The following is a 22,751-nucleotide window of genomic DNA, read 5'->3' as shown; positions in this document are numbered from 1 at the left end:
TGTCATTAGTTCTAGTGCTACAGGCTCAGCCTGTGACCTTTGTTTTGTAAGGCAGCAACAATAGCACAGCTGCCCCTGCATAGCTGAGATCTCAAACCTGCAATTTGGCAGGAAGAACAGAACAAATTGGATAAATATACATAAACACATTGTGAAAGAAGGGAAAACAGAACAGAGTGAACCAGAGCAGCATCCTACAACTTGTTTGATAAGGATGATTTAAGGAGGCATATGGTATAGTTTAATGTGCTTTTAAAAACATTGGCCTGACTCTTCGAGCAAATATGAAATAAATATCTAAATTGAAAGCTAATAGTGTACCATGAGCTCTCTCAAAGGAGAGGCATATGAGTGCCTTTGGAAATGCATGTTAGTGGGGGCTGGGCGTGAACGATGCACAGATTTACTTCTCCCACAAAGTTATCGTTAACTTATTGTTAAGATTACACATTTGTACTTCCTTACAACACTGCATCCATAAAAAAAAAAAAGAAACAGTAATGAGCTAATATTTCAACCTAACCCAGCACTCATTTCACATCTTATCAGTTTACTCTTGTCATGACACCCCACCCTCCTACTGTAATACTTCTCAAACCGTTTTCATCTAACACCGCACTGCCTACAGTGCACATACTCAAGAACTAGAAATCACTGCCGTGCTCATCCTACACTACGACCTTTCAGTGCAGCCCTATTTAGTAACCCTGTAACAATCGTAAGTTTAAAATTAGCCTTTGTCTTTCAGCATTCCTTTTTACCAGATGGAAGGAAAATATGAAGTAGGCAGCACATTCAGAAACGCTTAGCTTGTTGCAAAAGAAACAAGTATTTAAATGATGCTTGTCACAACTCAGTCCAGGTAGAACTCCCACATCAGCTGTATGCAAACTCAAGCTCACTAATTGTAGTTATTTCCAGAGCACACAGATGGACTTATGAAGTTTCTTTCTTTCTTTCATTTTTGAAAACCCATGGCTTTATCAAGTTCATTGAGTAGAACGTTCATTTGTTTGCCTTAAACGCATTGAGAAGAGCTGTGTGTATCTTAACTGAGGTGTTTCTGTTATGATTTTTTTTCCTTCTCTTAACCACATAAATAGGGAAAAGCCAGATGAAGGCAGAAATTACTGTATTTTGTTTTTGTCCCCCCCCCCGGACATAGGTGAAATTGCTATTCACTTGTCCCCTTCCTAACTATGAAGGGTGAACATTTGGAAAATGCATGGCAAATACAGAGAGCAAGTACCAAAGAAGGAAATAATAGGTCAGGCTTATTTGCGTATTTGACTTGTGTATCTATCAGTCATTTAAGAAGGAATGGACATTTAAAAGGGCACAATTAAGCACTTTCTATTCTCTTTCAAATTTATAAGCTACATGTTTACTAATTAACATGAACACAGATCTATGAGCAGTTTACCACTTGCAGGAGATGCAGGTTCTGAATAGGTTTAAGAACGTATATTGGAAATTTTGGCCCCAGTCTACACAGGCTGCTACAGCTATGTGTTGTTCAAACAATGCTTGGCCAAGAGAAAAGGGGAGCAAACAAGGATTAAGTAAGCTTTCTCAGTTAAAAGACAGCCTGTGGACTAAAATACTTGATACTCAAGATAATTAGCCATTACTATACATGAGGATAATAAATCCTTTCAGTAACTAGTTACCTACCTTGAGAAGCACTTGAAGAAGACTCAGAGGTCTATCAGTCCCAAAAGAGGCCCCAGGCATCAGGATAAAATCAAGGCTTCTTCTCCTAGCTTGCCAGTCTCTGCAATTCTTTTCCTCTTCCACTAGCACAATAACTGAACAGTTCGCTAACACTACATCAATAATAACAACCAACACCAAAGGGAAGGTTTACTTCCTTTTGACTTACCTGAAGTTCTCATCAATCACTTGACCTCAGTGTGCTCCCTAATTGGTTGGGTGCCATCTCCAAATTACCTAAGTTTTGTCACCTGCTTTCACCTCAGAGCCTCTGTGCTCAGGTGATTGCAGTTCTCCAGCATGGGTGTACTCATGGCTAATGAGGCCCTCTGGTTTGGTATGAACATTATCCATCAGCATTAACAACTATTCTTCTGACCTGTCCTTAAGCAGGGAGAGGTGATGTGCATCAGTTCCTTTCCCACCTAGACTTGATTTCTTTCTTTGCAGACACTGAAACTTAGCGTTTGTTTTCAGCAGCAGCGCTTTGGCTACTGCTGACTGTGTGGGTATACTGCTCTGACAAAATTCAGAATATTGTTGTCAGTCACTGATGGCTCACATGGTACAATCATCAGACTCTGCCCCTCAGTGACAAAGAAAACAGCTAGAGAAATTCATTCAGGTAGGAGAAAAGCAGAGGTTAGGCTAGATTAGGCCTAATGTCTGTTATAAATATTAACTTCCAAAAATATTTTAGAAATACATTTAGTTTGACACAATTAGACTATAATGGGAACTATTCACAGATGGAAACATCCTCAATGAATTGTATAGGCTAACTGGCTCCTAAGACATATGGGTCTGATGTTAAGATCAGTAGTAATTTCTATTGCAGTCCTTCATGTTCCTCAATAGGGCACACGGTGTTCCCAGAGCATTAAGAAAGACTGTGTGAGCAGAACTAAGTGCTTAATATTATGCAGTGGACATAGTATCCTTTGCTGAATTAATAGACTCATTTAGCATAATAATGACATTTCATACTCAGTTACTGCAGGTTCCCATGATTCCCTGAGATCACTTCGAGTACATTGCTGTCTTCTTGCTCTTTCGAATTCACAAACACTTCCCAGTGGTGAAATGCTTCTGTGCCTCTGCACTCTATACCATGGGAAGCCAAACACAAACAGGCAGTATACTGAATAATTTGCTGAGGGAGCTAGACAGTTCTGGAGTGTAAGAGGAGATTCTAAGACAACTGTCTGTAACCTGAGTAAGGTACATGGAGGAAGGAGTAAAGGGAAAAAAAGGAGCTCATACTAATTCTTATTTAAAAACAAACAAACAAAAAACCCCACCCCAAAACAAAAACAAACAAACAACAACAAAAAAAAAACCCAACACTTTAAAGGTTTGCATACAGTTCAGGATTTTATATTCTTGGGAAAAAATATGCCTGTGTGGTTGGTAGGAGGAGAACAACTCTTAAGCGCGTATCATAACCATAGCTGTCTCCAGCAGAATTCATGCTGACTGGATAAAACTGTTTTCTGTGCTTCCCAGGCATATCTGACCCCTAGCACAGTGGAAATGCAGTGAATATTTGGCAAGCAAGGTCCATAACCCTGCTCCAAGGGACCTTGCTGTGTCCTTATGCAGCTGGGGTTTTGAATCCAGGAAGAGCTGCTAAAGCAAAAGCCTGGGTTGGAAGAACTTTCCTGCCTGGCTTTGTGCTGCCTCCTCCTACAGCGGGACTGTGTCCCTGGACTCAGCACATCTGGTTTCTAGTCCTGGAGTGTCTGTTAATCAATAACTGGTAGAAGGAGGTGCTGCTAAAAATATTCCCCAGCAAATAATGGCACAGGAAAGTTCAGTCCACCTACAGAGGTGAGGTCAGGATTGGCCAGCAATGGAGCTGTTCCTTTAAACTCTAAAACACAAAATACTGAGTGAAAACTTATGTTTGGTCACTCTGTGAGAAGTGATGAAGGGTGAAACACTCATGCTGTTGTCAGTTACACTGTGTTCCAGGTACCTCATTTTTCGGGAGACCGAAGTATGGTTATTGTAGCATCCCTTTGTGAATGTTGTGTAGGAGATGATAAAACACATGGAAGTGATGGGTATCCAAAAAATGACCCTTACATCAGCTGGTCTGACAAAGCCTTTTCCCACCACTGTTACTGATTTTCCTGTGTGTGATTTCTGCATGTGCACATATATGTATAGGTACATATATGTATGTATGCATATATGTAAATATGGATCTATAGGGGGGGAACCGGGGGCGTTGGGCTCAGTATCTCTTGAGGTCCCTTCCAACCTCTGCAATTCTGTGATTCTGTGATGGGTACATTTATACACCTGTAAATAGCAAACCAATAATATTGGCGTACCAACATTACTACTGGCTTACCAATGGTTTCAACATTAACCCTGTAATAGGACTGTGCAATTCATGGAAGAAGTTCTTTTAAGGGAGGGCACCCTTTTAAATGCACCTTTTTATTTTCTTCCTTCTATGCACAGCATTTTAGCTATTTTAATGCTGCCACTTGATTCTAAAATACCTTTAGTCACCATAATTTTAATAACTTTTTGAGCAGTTGCCAGTTTAATTTTCAGTGCGTGAAAATTGGAGGTAAATTATTTATTACTTCCAGCAAATGTCTTTCAGAATTTTATTTAATTTTTTTTCATCTTTTTTAATGGGTCATAAAATTGCAGCCTTTTATTGGATGCTCATAAAGTAAGGAGCAAATGAATACTTTGCAAATAGGTGACTGTGTATTGAAATGTCAGCTGTATTTCATGGGGTCTGAAAGACTTTAGACCAGAGCTGGAGTGACATATGGCAATGGGCCATGTTCCTCTTTTGTAACAGTAAAACAGCCGTGCACATAAAGGAAAGAAAGAATTGTGATTGTTAGGGCTTCTCAAGTTACATTTTTGTCAAACTGTGTTTAAGAGCAGCCAGTGGTCCATGATGGATGCAATTCAGAGTTGCAAGAATCTTCTGGTTAACTTGGGTCATAAAAAACATTGTTTTGAAACTCTACCAAATGAAGTTTTCCAGAATTAATTCTCATCTAGAATGTGATACTTTCTGACAAAAGACAGGATAATGCTTCTCACACTCAGCAAGGGTTATGAACTGCAAATAAAAATGTTTTTTCCTACTACAAGAGAACAGGTCTGAAAGTATGGCAAATTACATTAGACCTGCAATTCGTGAAAACAATCAAACTCACAAACATCTCCCATGTTACTTATGCAGAGTAATTAACTCAAGTTTGCCATCTCTTTGGTTCCACTTCACTCAAGCACATATCAGTAGAATCTCTAATGGTCATCCTCAAGGTCTGCTTCTCCCCACGTAACCAAAATCCACACCACAAACCACACCGATTCACTGACACAGCAGAGGTGAGCTTTTTGTTTGGGTTGCCACAGCAACATCAACACTGACATTTCCTGATGCTTTGTGGGTTTCCATCAGGGTTGACCCGAGGAGATGCTCAATTTTGCAGCAGCTTTCGTAGCAGAGTTCAATATTTTTTTGCTTTCTGAGCTGGTACAAAACTAATGTCATTCCAACCTTTCCTTGCAAAAATACAGCTGTGCCAAAAGCTCTGTGTTACTACAGGGAAAAACTGCCATTGCATGTGTCACAACCATTGCTGTTTGTGCTCACCCTCACAGTCACTGAAGCACAGTGACAATCCAAATGCTGCCCTCACAGTACTTGTTACAGTCCTGGGCTGGGACACTGACACCTTTCTTCTGTTGTCTCACTCTGTACAGACATCAGTGGAAGGAGGGACGATCCTATCCTTCTTGGGTGTTTGTAAAGCAGCGAGGATATTGTGGCTAGCCATGTAAATCACATTAAATAATTGATGGCAGCCACAAAGACTTACAAATTAGGCACTTATTGCCTGCTGAGACATTTTAAAAAGTATTTCTGATTATTTCCACCACAGTCTTACAGCTAGCTGACCAAAACCCACTTCTCCTTCCCTTTTGATCTAAGCCTACCATGAAAAATCACTTCTGTCTCACAAACTATATTGCTTTGGTCTATTGCTTCTGCTCTTAGCTGCCTTGAACCTTGCAGGGACCTTACTGAAGAATGTGATACTCACAAAATACTGACAATCACCCGATAGAAACGATGGAGCCCCAAACCTATAGTCACTTTTGCATGTCATTTTCCTTTCAGGTTTTCAGTTTGTACAGAGTGCTGAGCTAAATGCCTTGTACACATGGACAATTTACAGTAAATAAGATATATTTATATATAGGGCTTTCCCTTAGACATTTGCAAATATGCAAATAGAAGAAAAGGGGTTCTTATTTTGTTGAGCTCCAAATTTGAAGGGTTCTGTTTCTAGGAAACCAAAGTACACACAGGTAGATGCTGAACAAATAAGAAAACGGCACTCCTTATACCCTACAGACATGACAGTTTCAGGAAGGAAGTGGTTTTGCATGTTGACAGGTTCATCCTTTTGAAGATGAGACAATTATCTGTATGAGTTCACTCTGTAGCTTCTAGAACTGAACAGATATGATCAACTCCTGTGACAATCTCCAATGGCTCATCCCTGCAGCTGTGTATCAAAATGGAAGCTGATACAGAAACGGTTGTTCCTACTGCATGGTATCTGTGCTGAGAGCTGATGTGTTCAGTGATTCTGCTACCTGGGATATTTGTCGGAAATCTGACAGTGGAAGGAGCAGGGGATTGTGAAGCTTGGTGGTAGTGAATGGGAACTGGAGACTTGGAGCCTTCTCTTACTGCAGTCAGTGGGAGTTAAAGCCTTGGGCCCAGTTCTCATTTAGATTCTCAGGTTATCAATGCCCTTTTCTGGGGCCTGTTGTGTTGCTGGAGTGGTGTAACTGAAGATCAGATCTTTAGGTTTCACAGTAGCAGAGTTCAGTCCTAGTGAAGGTGATAGTTACTCTACTCAGTAACATTTCTTCAACTATTGGTAAACTCCCAATTTTTCTAACTGTATTAACTGACCCTGCATGAGCAGAGCTCATCAGAGGCCAGCTCTGTGTTGCAAACTGTTGATCCACTCATCTAGGCTATCTTAGCTATTATACAACATTTTTCATAGATCTTTGAATGCCGCATGATACCTGGACAGTGCTCCTTTTCTTTAGTGTGGTTGAAGATTACTTTCTTTGCAGTTTTGTAAAAAGCCTTTGTGGTTCCTGCTTTGTTCAGTTTGCCAGTGAACATCAAGAACAACAGCTTCATTTCCTGTTCACTAAATGATGCAAGCCCTGCATGTTTCAGCCTAGACCCATCAAGCTCCCAGGGACAAACAGGGTAGACATGGGAGCTTTGAAACACTGCTAGGGAACAACAACTAGAATGCTCTGTACAAGAAAAACTGGCCACAGAAATTGAAGAAAACAGCCTATGTTGCAGCACACATGCATGGTGTGGGGAGAGAAGAGAAAAAATGAGTGACTTCTTTTGCTTCGAGCACTGATGTGTAAGAGGGAAACAACATGAGAAATTAAACAGGGTTGATGACTAGTCTTGAGAGCTGCAACTTTTCTGGGGAATACAAAATAACCCAGTACCCAAGTCACAGGTCCAGGAATTCCCAGCTAGTGCTGGCAATGGCAGTCAGTCACTGACGCACCTTCCTTTGCAACCATGTTCATTTGAGTCTGGTAGCAGCGTGTCAAACAGATCAAAAAAATGCCAGAGGGTAAAAAAAAACTACTGTAAAATGGCATTAGAAAATATTAAAATATTCCTGACCAAGAAAACACACATGAGCCAGAAGGCAGCAGAGGGAATTGATTGAATGGCAGAAGAAAATCCATATGAATTCAAGGAGCCATGCTCACTTTTTTTTTTTTTTTTAATGAAATGGGGATAGGCATCTGAAGGCAGTTTGGAAATTGGATCCCAATAGCTGAAAGTAACTGTAGTCAGATGTTCATGACCAAATCCAGAAGTTCTTCACCAGTGCATAGGCAGCTATTGTTGATCTCAGCGGAGTTTTGTCCAACAAAGGACTAGATAGTTTCAAGCAAAGATGAAAGAAGCAAAAATGTATTTAGACAGTTAAAGTATTATGGGAAATTAAAAAAAGTGCACAAGGTATGTAAGGATTCAGATTCATAGACTTCAGAAACATAATATGGCAATCTAAAAATCGAAATTACATGGTGTACTACAGTCGGATATAGCATAGTTGGAAAGGTGACCAGAATTCACACCAAGCAACACAATCCCAATTATAGCATCTGTCACTGGGAAAGCACCCACCATTACTTAAGAAAGTTCAGAAAAAGAATAAAAGCTGAGTAGCTGAAACATGACCACAATGAATGCCTTTTCTTGGGTGTACCCAAGACCAAAATTTGGTGTGGAGCCTGTGGCATGTTACGTTCTGACTCATGCTTTAAACAGACAAGGCTGAAGGGGAAAATGAAGCATGTATGAGAACGATCTCTTCTCTTTGGATTTGGACTTAACTGAAAAGTTGCAATCAGTGCTGTGATTTCTTCTGTATTTCTGGGGTGAGTTCAACGTTCAGTTACACCTACACAGCCATAGTTAGCGCAGTGGTGTGATCAGAGTGCAAAAGGATGTGATTCCATGATGCTGGAAACTTTACTGCAATGTAGATCAGTGACTTGGACAGAAAAACACCATGTGCTGTGTTTATGATGTGCAAATCTTCAGAATATTGAAGAGTTGAAACATACAAATTTCTTCTCCATTTGACAAAAGGCATGAAATGAAATCCTCTTGCACTGCACCAAAGTCAGTAGGATTGTTTTGCTAGTCACACGCAAGCAGAACTGCTGTGGTAAAGTTTCCCATAGCATTTCTCACCAAAATAACAAAGTGAGAAATTGAAAATAAAAATTAAAAAAATATAAAATAAAAAGCACGACATTCAAAAAATTCATCACAAACCAAAGGTTTTTTTTTGCAGCTTGCTTTATTTAGTCAGGAGAGAATTGAATTAATTTTTTATTTTATCTGTTCTGATTCACTCACTCCCGTAGTAATTAGAAGTAAATTAGAGTTATTCTTTCTGTTAGATCAATTATTCATAACACAGACCATTAAAGAATGAGTTTAGTGGAAGCAACTTACTTCATTTTTACTTAAATTGAAAAAGAGATTAGCCAAATTAGTTAAAATAGCTCTGAACTCCATATTGACTAAAGCATTCGTGCCAGAATAGAAATTGATGACATCTAAGAAGAACGCTAAAAATGATTAATCATTTTAGTTGGTGGATATCTATATTTTTATTTAATTACATCTATGCATAACATAAACTGTTTGAATCTTGGGAATCCAAGCCAGAGATGGTGAAGAGTCCTCTTCTGTTTAACATTCACCATGTGTTGTTTTCTTCTAGGGTTAATTTGTAAAATGTAAACCACATACTATTTGCATGCAGTGTTTATGTACTATTTATAGAAAGTCTTGACCATTTATAATTATTCGACATTTTTATCCATAATATCTGCGTATGACTAAAGAGATGGTTATGGAGTAGACAAGACAATGCTATTTTTACATTTGATCCACAATTTATTTTATGTAAAACTTCTGGGAGTACTTTATGTTATACGGAATAGAGAAGGGGTATTCTCATCTCTCCATTGAGAAGACAGAAAATATTTATAACAGTCATCAACACAGCCCCAGAGGGACACGGCAAGCTATTGGTGTATTCAATTTTAAGTAGCATTAATTGAAGAAAGCAAAGATTAATTGAAGAAAACCAAAGGATTGGTGTCTAAGGACACCTGTCTGAGAACACCTACCCTGTTGAACGGAGTCAGTACATCCCAGTGCCTCCATAGCATGTATGTGCCTTTACTGCCTGCTTTATGGCTGCTGATTGTTTTTCCCTTTCCTTACAGAACTATAGAAGTTTTGGTGAGTTTGAACGAAGGGCAGTCTTTCATGTCCAGCTCTTTGACAATCACCGCTTCAGAATGTGTAAGTAAAAGAACTGCAGAATCATTTGACTCTTAAAGGTCATCTAGTCCAACTCCCCTGCAACGAATAGGGACACGCACAGCTATATCACGTTGCTCAGAGCCTAATCTTGAATGTCTCCAGGGACAGGACTTCCACCACTTCTGGCAAAAAATAGCTCATGTCATTCCATGGAAAATGCAAAAATGGAGTTTCTGTTCCTGTTTGATCATTGCATGACTTCCCAGTGCAGAGAACCTCAATGCATGGCAAGTCTGTCAGATGTCCAGAATGCACCAATCCACCTTATGAGAAACACCTGTGCAGACACATACAGAATATACAGAATTAAACAGTGCATGATTTCAAAGAGTCATAAAATCATGTAAATATATATATGTGCTCTGATTTTATCCATATTTCAAGCCATGCTTAGAATCTGTTCAGCAATACTAGAGCACTCCACAGTAAGTTTCAGATGCTTTGAATTCTTTGATAAATTGAGTGGTGAGGGCTACAGGTTCTCCTTCAACTGCTGCCCTGAGATCCATGCAATGTCTGTCTGTTCCTCCTCTGTGCCGGGCTTATGTTTTCCTCCAGCCTGCAAATTGCGTTTTGCTAAATATATTACAACAAATTACTTTACCGAACTCTGCAGCTGTGGCTTTCAAATATTGGGAAGTGTCCATGCCATTAGAGACCTGCTCACCGTAAGCATAATCGTGTCCTATGTGCCAAGCATGACACAGTCACCTGGGGTCCATCCCAGAACATCTCTACTTTGGAGGATCCGTGGGAGCAGACTGAAGCTGAGGAGTGTGACTTTTGTGCAGCTTTCCCATCAGGCACAGAAGCACATAAAACAGTGCCTTCTGCTCATCAGCATGTATTTTTTCCAACTGTATTTTCATCACTCCTAGGTAATTAACCTAAAAGAGAAAAAAATAAAAGTTTTTTTCTGTTCATTTTAGAACTAAACACTTGCGTAGCTGAAGAAGTCAAAGTTATCTCAGTTCAGCCCTTATGTTTCAGGAAGAATGCCTGAATGAATTCAGAGCGAAAGAGACACATGCAATACAAACTGCGTTTCTGTGTTTAAGGGCCTATTCATCACCGTGATCTTACATCAGTACACTATGAGCAGCCGTTCAGCATGATAATATAAAAGGGTGCAATCACAGGAGGATGCTGGAGCTACCAGTGGGCTGCTTTTCTCTTTATCCAAGTCCTTTCAGAAAGATCAGTCCATGATGAGTTTATTTCCATGCCCCCTTAAAAGCAGCTGAGGTGACTGACAAAGGTAAAAATAAAGCACTGCTGCAAAGCAGATCATGCCAAATTGCTGGGAAAAGCAAAATGACTTTTCCCTCTGCTCATATTGCTTCTCTTTGGTCAGAAGTTCTAACTTAATGGCATGCAGAATCAGTGCAGATGTGTACTGACAGAAAAAACAGTAGAACTTTTGACGATCCCCCCCCCCCTTTTTTTTTTTTGTCTTTCATACATATTGTAGCAAAGAAAGCTCCTTACACAGAGAAGTGCTGTTTCCATAGTAGCAGATGGGCAACTGCAAGAAATGGGTCACTGATAGAACTGTTCCACTAATTCTGATGGCTAGTTGGTGTCTGAGAGTTACAAGTTGCAGCATCCTCTGCAAACACACGGTGCTGCAGAGGAAACAAACAAAAAATGCATTGAGGCGTGCATTAATGTATTTCTTGTAAACACAGCTCTTTTTTTTTTGTCAGTCAGTGGGAAGCTGTTCCGGGACAAGTGGGAAAAGCGGGCAGAAATTGTTTGCAACCTTCCCTGATGTGCTGTCTTTCTGCTTTCTCCACAGTCCAGTGGCATAGCAGCACTTATTGCTGTGCTTGTGCTGTTACTTCTGGCAGCACTGGGGCTGCTCTGGTGGTTCTGGCCCCTCTGTTGCAAAGTGGTGAGTAAAGGCTATTAAAAAAAGTCACCAGGTTTGTGACTCACGACCATAACTCAAAATGTGTTAGGGAATACAGATAGGGCAGGAAATAGGTTAAGTAACAGGAGAGCTCCATGTGGCAGAAGCCATCTGTTGAGGCACTTTTCTTTCATTAGTGATACGCAAGAAGAGACCAGGTTGCCTGTGGTCTGCACCCTTAGCAGTACTCCTGACTTTCTAGAGACCTATACATCGTGAGGCAGTTTCAGCAGGATGCTGTGCTGCTCATTGGATTTCTACTGAGTGAGCAGCTGTGGTATATTTCTGTCAAATCTCTGAAAAAAGCCTGTTCTCTTTAATTTGAAAGTTGTTGGCCATAATAGCACACAGATGTTATTCTGAAATCAAGGACCATTTTAAAAGTACTATTGCTAAAATTGGTATTTGTAGTCAAGTATGGGTTCTTGAGTACTCTGAAATCCCTTATTGTCTTAATAATCCCTTGCAAAAAAAAAAATTAAATTTTCATCTTGCACACATCACATCCCTTTTCATCTGAGTAATGAATGTTCTTTATTATTCCAGCACCAATCAGCAATGCTGCTCCACTAACACTTCTTCCATCTCCTTGAGTGCTGGGGCTTTTAAATTGGTGAAGTTTACTACTGATCCACGTCAGTGACATCACTGAGGACTAGAGAATTGGAGATAGCTCCCAGGCTGTTATTGCACTCTTTTTCTTATCTCAAACTTCTAGAAGAGGGTACAGCAGAGAATGTGGCCTTCTCCTGGTCCAGAGACAGTCAAAGTACTCAAAAGCTTTGTCTGCTATGGTCTCTGTTTTGTCCTATGCCATCTTAGAATAGTTCCTCGTGGTTTCTGAGTCAAAAGTGATAGACTCTGCTCTGATGAAAAGCACTCCTCCGTCTCATTATCCATATTAGAGTCCCATAAGAAATTTAGGAAGACTGCTAGTTGTTTTCCTTCAACAATGATTTATATCATGAACCTTCCAAACAGGAAAAATCAAAACAAAGAAGAAGAAAGCTTCCCATTTTCTTATTTTAAAATAATAGTCTCGGCTTGATTCCTAATTCCCATTGCATGGCAAATCTTCATGTACTGTGCATCATATTTCCCCCATTACAGTAAATAGTGACTAGTGCCTCAGACCCTCAAGAGGAAGAATTCTTGAGAGTGGTGTGATGATGCTGTAAAGGCAATCTGAAAGATGCTTTTTGGATTTTTATATCAAGGTCCTATATATATATATATATGTATATAAGATAAAGCTCTGTAACTAAGGTAGTTGCATTGTATAGTGAATTGCAGAGCAAAAATAATACCTTGGGTGCACACAGATGCACCGTGACATTAAGGCAGGCTTCTGTCTGGTCTCATCTCCTTTGTGGAGCTCACTCGGGCATCACCGCAAAGAGCTGCACTAAGAGGTAAGGAAACGTCCCTCAATTCTTATTCACCTTATGATTAAACATGTTGCATCCTGAGGTTTACTCTGAGGAATAGTAACTTACCTTGAGTATCTTCTCTGGATATAGTGTTTGGTATGTAATTGGCTATTGCTAGGGAAGCCTTCGGCTATGGATTCATCAATTGTTACTAAGCAGCAGTCTAACTTTAATGGAAGCAATAAAATCACAGCACTTTAAATGTTAGTGCCCTGTTGTTTCCTCCCACCTCCCATGGGTATTATCTGCTTCCTTAAAAATACAAGGTCTTTTTAGGTCGTTGTTTGCTAAAACACTACTGAGATCCAAAACCACAGACTCTTACACTGAACTTATTACCACATTCTGACTTCTTCATTTCTTGTTGTTTTGACGTCTGTTTCCTCAGATCATTATCCTGTGTGTGGTTCCATTCTTTTCCTTCTATTCTGCCTCTGAGGCTCTCACATTACATGTTGTTACCACTTCAGGATTAAGTACATTTGGGCTTTGGTGCCAGTGTGTTTGAGAAGGCAGTAGTGCATCAGGGCAGCCAAGAGGTGCTCTGCCCTTCTTCTGAACCCTGCTGGAGTAGGGTGTCTGGTTCCATGGATAAAGACCAGGAGCAAGGATGAAAGCAGTGGCCCTCAACTCTTGTGTAAATGGAAAAGAGTGAAAGACAGAATAGAATGGGTGTCCACAGCCACGTGAGTGTGTGAATCTCTACTGCTTGCAGAAAGCATTGTGAGCTTCAGGAGATTTGGGCACCCTGTTTTATCCTTGATACAAACTCCATGCTGAGGTGGGGGACTCCTTTTTCTTCTTTCTCTTTTTTCCCCTTTTTTTTTCCACTCCCACCCCCCTTCTTTTAAAGGCAGTTCACTGTTGACAGTTCTTTCACTCTTCCCTCAATATCAGAACATATGATCACATCAAGCTGGCTTCAGGCTCTGGTGCTGACATTTCCTAATGCCCACATCACGCGAACATTTGATAAGTGTTAATGAGCAGATCAAAGGGACTGTTGCCTGAAGCATCTAACTTTTTTTTCTTTTCTTTCTTTTTTTTTTTGGAAGAAATCGGCTTTCCTCCAAGCTCAAGTCTTCCTTCTTTGCAACTAAATAAAAGAGATGCAGACTTGCCTGGTGACAATAACAATAAAACAAAACAAAACAGAATTAGGAAGTAATCCATCTGTACATGTGCGTAACAAGATAGCAACCTTATCCAGAGTCTTCGTTACTTATCTGAATCAAGTTTGGGAAAGTGAATTTAGTAATACTATGATCCTCAATATCTGCAGCTTCATGCTACATTTCTGCTCTTTTCTGCTAAAACTGCATGGATTCTTCACATTTCCTTTTTTCTTTCTTTTGAAATAGTTTTCTACTCATTTCACTTGAAATATCAGACAGGACTGAGAATATTCTTTGTGTGTGTGTGAATGTGTGTGAGGAGCCTGTGGAAACATAAGGATGCAGGCATTTACATTCCACTTCTGTCAGCAGGGTGAGTATCTGCTACTCAAAGCAGATTATTTTCTCACACCACTGTCACATTTAAAGCAAGTTTCATTTTCTGAAGCTATAAGAAATAGCAGCTAATTAATGTATTGGCTAGTTTCAAATCAGGTCTACCCTATAACTTTAGGGAATGTAGCAGCTGCCGTAGGATTGGATCCTTTGCTCAGAGAGTCAAACAGAAACTGTCACCAACTCATGACTTTTGAAGTTCCATGAGGCCAACAAATAGAGTTTGTATTGATTCCTTGGGGCAGAAATTTTGATTCCATCAAAACCAATGGTCAATGGGCCCAAGTGAACTGTAGCATGCGCCACAAAGGAGGTTCCTATGTGAAGCTGTCTTTGCTCAGTAGAGATTGTAGAACTTGAGTCTTACAGCTGTGGAAAGTGTGGTGATAATACTGTTTAATATGTATTTATAGAAGTCTGCAACTAGCTTGGCCTTTTTGTCTTGGGCAGCTAGCAGTCTCAGCAGGAAAACTGGTGTTTTGGGGGTTAGAGAGAGACAAAAGAGAAAGAAAAATGAGAATTAAATAAGAGAATGTGAACCTTAGTACACTGAAAGCAGCATTTTACTGTTTACTGATTCAGTGCTGTGGAAAATCTTGCTCATCACCCAAGTATCTCTCAGAATCTGCCCATGATCACTCTGTATTCTTCTTTCTCTCAAGTTGGGACACTAATGGCAATCTGTCTTTCAGGAATGTCTGACCAACTAAATAGCTGGTTTTTGTGAAGTAGTCTTAGATTTCCTGATGGATGTTGGGAAAAATAGTCAGAAACGCTTAAGGAAAAACAATTGCTCAGCATCTTTTTGCAGCATCTTACAGCCAAGGGATGCCTTGTTAAAGTTGATAACTAACTTCCCAATCCACCAGAAGCATGACAAAGAAGTCAGTATCTTAAACCCAAAGTACTGTGGAAGCATGTTTCCAAGGGGGCCATCCATTTTTTTTCTTGTTTAACAGAATTTCTGTATCCAGTGCTAAAAGTACAGAGCTTGACTGGGCAATAATTCTCTTGGTATCACTGTGACTAATGTAAGTTAAGAAGGAAAACTCTTGCTTATTGGTCAAGTAAAAGATGTTCTTTTATGTATGATGCTAGCAATCCGTGCAATTACAGGTTATCTGTAGGCAGTGGTAGAGTCAGTGAAAGCACTATAATTAATAGTGCAGAGTGAAGAAAATAATGCATATTTTAATTAAGGTGAAGTATATGGTTGCCATGGTGGACAATTTTCGATGGGCTATAGCATAGCAGAAATAGAGTCCTTTAGATTCATACTCTTAAATCATTTCTATATGACATTCAAGCACAAAAAATTGCCTTGATACCATGAAAGTACTTTTCAGCCTGACTAGCCTGCTTTTCTTGGAGAACGATGCATACTTCCAGTTTTCACCTTCACCATTTAAGCAACTTGCTGCCTTCCTTTTCCCTCCGTTCACTGTTTGTTGATTTTCTGTCAGTACCAGGGAACTCCCTGAGATTTACAGTATGTATGTGAGAATGAGTACAGCAAGAAACTGTAGGTAGAGGTTTAAAAATAGGTGTAAGTGAATTACCATCTGAGTGGTCCTTAACCAGTCACAGTTTTAAGAAGCCTTGCAAACCTAACTCCCACTTGCAGGCACTCCATGCTGAGCAGTTAAGGAGCTGCATGCTTCAATTATTAGATCTGAAATGTGAGATCTGCGGAAATGATCTAGACGTCGAGAGGTGAAGCCTGAGCTACCAGAAGGCATTTCACACTTGTCATTGGGCCAGAAATTATCCATCAGCATGGCATGGCACAAAGAAGCAGGCGTCTTGGCCCAACATTATGCAAGACCTCACATAGACCTAGGGCTGCTTTTCCTCCCAGGCTTGCTAATTAACTCCATAGGATTTCATCACTGCCTATTACTTAGAATGGCTGAGTCTCATCCGGTCAGGAAGCAAAGTGGCAGACACGTCTGCCCAAAGAGTGTCTGCCAGTCAATTGATTTTATTTTCTATCAGGCGGATGGTGTTAATTTCCAGAAGGCCTTGATAATCAATTCCTGAGGGATACAGCAGTAGTGGTTGCCAGTTTGTGAACAGATGTGGGGGATTCAGACTGAAACTGTTCACTCTTAAAAAATCTTCTGCCTTTTTTTCAATGCTGCCAGTGCAATTCCTTACGTTTTTATGTTTTTTCCTTTTTTAGGTCATCAAAGATCCCCCTCCACCTCCACCACCTCCAAAAGAGGTATAGTATTATAGTGCTCCACTCATCATACTGGGTGATGATAGTACTCCTCTGTGCCCATTTGTGTTATGAAAATCTGGCTCCTTTTGTATTCTTTTGTAAATATCTGCTGAACAAGAAAGAACTGCCCTGTGAGAAGCCTTAGGCTGAGAGTGGCCAAAGTCCACATCTCTGTTCTTTTTCAGTCACCTCAGTGTAGCATTAATTAAGTCACTTAAGCTCCTATCCATATAACTGTTTAGTAGCTTTACCTCAAGACAATTTAACACTTCCTCATTCTTCTTTGAAAGTAGAAGGACTGAGTTGTCCTTAACTGACAATCCAAAGATTCATCATAGGACTTAGAACTGTGTGTTCCCACAGCTTTGGCATTTGAGACTGAAAGACCTTTATAAGGGAACTTCTTTCCCTCTTATGAGCAATAATATATTAGAGTCTGTTCTGATGCCTTCAGTATTTTTCCCTCTTGGTCTTGACTTAGCCAATTGCTTGAGCATATTCAAGTGAGTTCTGACAGCGAAGGCCATGATAAGGTACTTCACTGAGCAGAAGCAGCCAAGAGCAAGTTTGACATCGGTTGGCTTAGAAAACTGTGATTGGCTGTGTAACCTTTACTGCAGATCCACTGAATGCTGTCAGCTGAATCCCAATGAGTGGGGCTGATTACATTTTCTGTAGAGGAAGCTACCACCGATCCTTTTCTTTTTTGTATGTGTGTTTTGCTTGTTTTTATTAATGGAAATAAAAGAAACAGAACAAATGTATACTGATCTGTAGAATACAGTTGGATTCCCCATTTGGACTTTCCTAATGGATGCCACCCACCAATGGTTTTCTCACACAATCCCCTAAAAGAGTATTTCCGAACATGACCAGGTTTTGTTTGGAAATGATTGAACATATGAAGAACCTAAAAATCTGGTCCTTCATATCAAAGATAGGAAAACATTTTCTTTGCGTACTCTAATGAAAGATACTAGAAAGACACTTAGTAAATAAGTAGATAAATAAATATCTTTTAAAAGCAAATGTGTTTGAATTTATTGACAGGAAGAGGAACAAGAACCCTTACCTACCAAGAAATGGCCCACAGTGGATGCTTCCTATTATGGTGGACGAGGAGTCGGAGGAATTAAAAGGATGGAGGTTTGTACAATATGAAGATGATAATTCACTGAAATACAAGGTCTCTGAGGCTGCAAGGGGTGGAAACAAAGACTTTGCAAGTGTACTGGAAATACAATGGTATAATGTTTGCTTCTTTCCCAATGACATAAGCCTTAGAACATTTTTACCCTATCAAATAATTTTGACCCTGCTTATGAAAGAACAGCTTTCTGTAGTTCCATTTGACTGGAACTTTAAATAGCTGCTTGAAGACATGCTCTTTCCATCAAGCTAATGAGAAGGAGAGAGTGAGAGCCTTTTCTGAATGTTTTGGAAGAAATTACAGTGAAACATAAGTCCTCCAACTGTGGGCCAGCCAAATGCGTTGACAATGGTGACGCTAAGGAGAGGCTTGATCCCAAAGGAACTCACAGCGACAACAGTGCCTGTCTTTGAAGAGACATGATAGCATCATGTTAATTAAAACAGAATGAAAAATGTGCATCCTTATGGGCACGTCCTTATGTCAGATTTTACAGTCAAGTCAGCCTTTGTGGAATTTGCAGAGCAGTTTTCTGTCTTTAAGTTTAATCTAGGAAACTGTCTCTAATATTCCCACTCAGGCCATACATTTGTATATTGATCAAACTCTAAGTGCATCAGCCTAAGAAATGGCTTTGCCTGAGTTCTTTTGAAATGCAGCAGAAGAATAAGTTTAAAGTTCTTTTGTTTATATGTTTCCTTCAGCAATTCAGAATTGCTAATTTAGAAGAGCCTTGGCTTTCAGAAACAGAAACCATTTTGTGTAGTGCTTTCCAATGTAAAGAATAACAAGGCTGGATTTTTTCAAAGGAACCATGATGAGCCTGCAGGAAGGGGTTTCAAGGTTTATATCATTACAGTACATCTTGGAATCTTGTCCAATGAAACAGAAATCTGATATATGAGCACAAGTAATATCTCTAGCATGAAGAAATGTGTTCTCATCACATGGCAAACATATGGTATTTTCTTTTCAAAGAAAGGATGAGAAAGTAATACTTGGGTTAGAAAACATTTTTATCTGTAGTAGGGACAAAGATGTATAGATGTAAGTCAACTGAAACTGCTGACAGCACAGACTCTAGAAGGGGCCTTACTCTGTGGAGCTGTTTCTCTGCTCTTCTCTGGAACTTGGGAGCACTCAGTAATTTTGGAGGCTGGTCACCTCACCTTAAATAAGAAGTTCTACCTCTGCCCTTAGAATCTGTAGTATTGAGGCTGAGGGAAATGCTGGCTTAATTGCCTGTTTCCACCTGTTTGCACCACGTACTTTTCACTGGCTCAGTAAAGAGCACTGCCCATTCAGTGAAGTGGGGCACAATTAAGTGTGAAAGCAAGACAGCAAACAGCTGTTTTAGAGCATGATGAAAATAAACTGGTCTATGGGAGGTTATTCCTTACCTGACAATGAAATATCAGCAGTGGATTCTATGGCCAATGAAAAATTGGATGGTCTAGTCGTTATGTTTTCTTCAGTGCTTTCAGTTTGTACGGTAATTCAGTTGTGTTTCTTTTTCCTTGCTCCTCTGCATTCTGTTCTTCTGCCATTCTTCTGCCAGCTTGACTATTCGGGCTGTTTCCTTAGACAGAGAAAAGTAGAGAACAAACTGTTAGATTTCCACTCACCAGTCCTGCCCTACTTCTCTACGCTTACTCTTCTCTTTCAGGGAAATTGTGTTCATTCCTTCCTTCCCCACTACTTTTACTCCTCTGTGGTAGACCATAATGATGTAGTCAGTGGTGTTCACTCTTCCAAGATTTGTCTTCTGACATAGTTTTAAAGTTTTATGATGCCATTTCTGGATCCTGCTCATTACAGACGATAGGTTTTAATGTCAAAGTTATGTTGTCAGAATCTACAAATTCTGGTTTCTTCTTTCTGAAAGAGAAGGTCATTCTATCAGTAAGGAATCTACCATGTATCTCTAAATGGCTTTAACAGTGTTTAAAATACATTTTAACAACCTCATAAAAAACACTGTAAAAGTACCGTTGATCACAGTGAAAGATGCAGATGCATTTTAATGACTCAGCAGGGTCTACTTGGACATGAAAGCCCGTTCTAATATTGTAGAGACAAGATTCCCCCGTGAAAAAAGGAAATCACTAAGCAAGCAAGTGGTGAAGTTCAAAATAACAGAAAGGCTCAAAACAATAACCCTTCTAGGAAATTATGTTTTGTTTTGCTTTTTAATGCAGGTGACGTAGAATTATGGACCCAAATCAAGCTCTGTTGTACTTTGCTGCTCTTATTCTCTACACTGAGATTACAATGTTAACAGACTTGGTGATGGTGACAAAATTTTCTTCCAGGGTATTTTGTATGTCTGAAAGGGGGTAGACTATGGCTTGCCTGTATATTTTATCCACTTTCTTTATCAGCATGTTCTGCATATGGAACTGAGGACAAATAAAACAGGCTGCTGCCTTCTCTCATCCCCGTGTATAGTGATCTCAGTACAGTATGGTGTCCCTAGCAAGACCTGCAGCAGTCTTCTTCCTCTGTCCAGGCAGCAGAAGGAAAACTCAGGTTTATTTCTTTTTACTGGTGAACAAAACAATCTTGTTCCCCTTTGCAGTGGGAGATTTCTTGAATCCCACTGTTTTATTCTGCCCTCTTTTAAAGTGCTTGAATTGAGAAGCAACAAAATAGAAATAGCACATACCTACCAAGCAGTTGCAGTGATGCCCTTAATTCTTTCCCCAAGGGGAAGGGTGAGTATTCCTCAATTATTCTTATTTTGATTAATCTCTTTTCATGCCTGGCATCTCTAGTTAGGAGATCCCTGGGGGAAAAAAAAAAAGTGTGTAGGTGGAGTCTAGTAAGAATGGTTTGCTTTTTTCAGTCTGCAGTTTCATGACTCACCAGCACATCACGTTTATGTAAGATAAACTGTCAGAACTTAATTTCCTGCCTTTAGGTTTATCACATCCTCCTTATACTCTAGCTTGAGAGAGAAGGCAGGATGCAGGAAGTCTTGCACTGAAGTCTTGCACTGCACAATAGCTTTTAGATGCTCTTTTGGGATGAGAAAATAAGTCTTCTCTATGCTTGTCTGTTTGTAGGATACAGAAAAAATAATTGCTGCACCATGTTTCCAATTAAAGTATGAAATAAGATTACCATAGCAAAAACCATCTCTCTTGGAGGAAAGATGTTTTTCTGTACTTTCTCCATATAGCTTGGTAATTACAACCTTCTAGGGAAGTAGAAATAGGCATTTGTCTCACCAACAGCAATAAGGCACATTTCCATTCCCTTGCAACTATTTGTCTATGTCCTGTGCTCTCGAGGCAGTGATATATATTCCTACAGTTATAGGCTACATGTTCACTTATTGTGCAGGTGACTGCTTCATCTGTATTTTCTCTGGGATGGAGAACTACTTGAAAGCCTTTGAACAGCACCACTGAGTTTCGTTCAGTAGTGCTGAAGTAACACCTTCCATCTAAATTGGTGTTCTCAAGAAGCATACAGTGTTAGTAAATCTGGGGTGGCTAAAATTGAGACTTTCATCAGCGTCAGTTTAAGGTCTGGTAGTGTAGGATACATCAGATTTCCTGTCTGCTTTGCTGTCTGTGTGGTGTATGATACAATCTTCTTTCAGTATTTCTCTTGATTATTTGCCTCTGGGAGATGGAAACTCACAGTTATAGATGCATCTAAGTAAGATGCTTGTTGTCAAAAAAGAGGAGTGAACACTTCCTGCTCTCTCGTTAATTCAGAATTTCTTCTGAGTTGAAACTTTTTCAGACAGTTTCCTGATCATCTGCCTGCAGTGCACTTACATCTAAACTCTGGCTTTATTTAGGTTCGCTGGGGTGACAAAGGATCCACTGAAGAAGGGGCTCGATTAGAAAAAGCAAAAAATGCTGTGGTGAAACTCCCAGAAGAACCAGAAGAACCTTTTCATCCAAAACCACCAAAACCAAAGCCTACCTCACCAGTCATTCAGGAGAAGTGGTATACACCAATTAAGGTAAGCTTTTTAGTCTTCAGTACGATACAGTTTTTTACTAAAGACTTGGTGTGCCTTACTCATTTTACTCAGCTGAACTGTGCACTGACTCCAAGTATGACAGAAATAAATGAGATTTGGTTGGTTTGATCGTACTCAGAGTCCTGTTGCTCTGTTGCCACAGGGTCGACTTGATGCACTGTGGGCGCTGTTACGAAGGCAGTACGACAGAGTCTCTTTGATGCGACCGCAGCAAGGAGATGAGGTTTGTGCAGCAGAAACGGATCAATTGTGGTGGGCAAAAAAGGGGCATGTTACTGCCAGGGTGTATCAGTTGCTGAGCACTGGTAATTCCGTGGACTTTATGAAAGAAAGAATGGCACAACAGGAAAAATAATGCATTTGTGAAAAGATCTGCTTTGAAAGACGCATCAGACCAGCTGAGAAGTGTTGTAGAAACGTAGATCTCCTGAAAGTATAATTAGGATTTCTTTGTGTGTGTTCAGCTGGAAAACAAAAACATAGTACAGACATTGTGTGGTCTGACCTCTCCCTAAAAAATACCTGAACCTTTCTTACATTGAGCTATTTGGAAGAGCAGAGTTTGGCAGTCAGAATACTAAAACCACATCATAGTTAGTGACCCCCAACAGCATCCATGAATACTGCTTCATATGCCAAATGCAAAAGGAAACGTGTTTCTGGGACAATCCTTGGTGTCCTTTTTTGCAGTACACTCATGACCCATGACAAAGTGGCCCTCGCTGCAAACACTGCTAGGACTGGGATGCAGAGAAAGCAGTTATTTGGAATTTTCTTCCTGATTATTACTCTTCAGGAAAACCATTACTTTAAATCTTAGTATTTATCTTGGGAACTGATTTGCCATT

General features: G+C 39.9%; 1 protein-coding gene across 1 annotated transcript in view; it reads left to right on the top strand.

The window, feature by feature from the left end:
* The window catches only part of ANTXR2 (ANTXR cell adhesion molecule 2), a 95,546-nt gene that overhangs the window by 36,553 nt on the left and 36,242 nt on the right, over nt 1-22,751 (top strand). Inside the window, exons 11-16 of the mRNA XM_065736609.1 lie at nt 9,577-9,655; nt 11,475-11,570; nt 16,712-16,753; nt 17,804-17,899; nt 21,715-21,882; nt 22,046-22,126. Of these exons, the coding sequence (XP_065592681.1) occupies nt 9,577-9,655; nt 11,475-11,570; nt 16,712-16,753; nt 17,804-17,899; nt 21,715-21,882; nt 22,046-22,126 (562 nt within the window). The remainder of the gene's footprint in view (nt 1-9,576; nt 9,656-11,474; nt 11,571-16,711; nt 16,754-17,803; nt 17,900-21,714; nt 21,883-22,045; nt 22,127-22,751) is intronic.

The sequence above is a fragment of the Cyrtonyx montezumae genome, unplaced genomic scaffold, assembly GCF_038088225.1.
Source record: "Cyrtonyx montezumae isolate F1298 unplaced genomic scaffold, pur_monq_1.0 scaffold_2, whole genome shotgun sequence".
Lineage (NCBI taxonomy): Eukaryota > Metazoa > Chordata > Aves > Galliformes > Odontophoridae > Cyrtonyx > Cyrtonyx montezumae.
The sequence above is the reverse complement of the archived record's forward strand: the minus strand, read 5'-3'. Positions and strand labels throughout refer to the sequence as shown.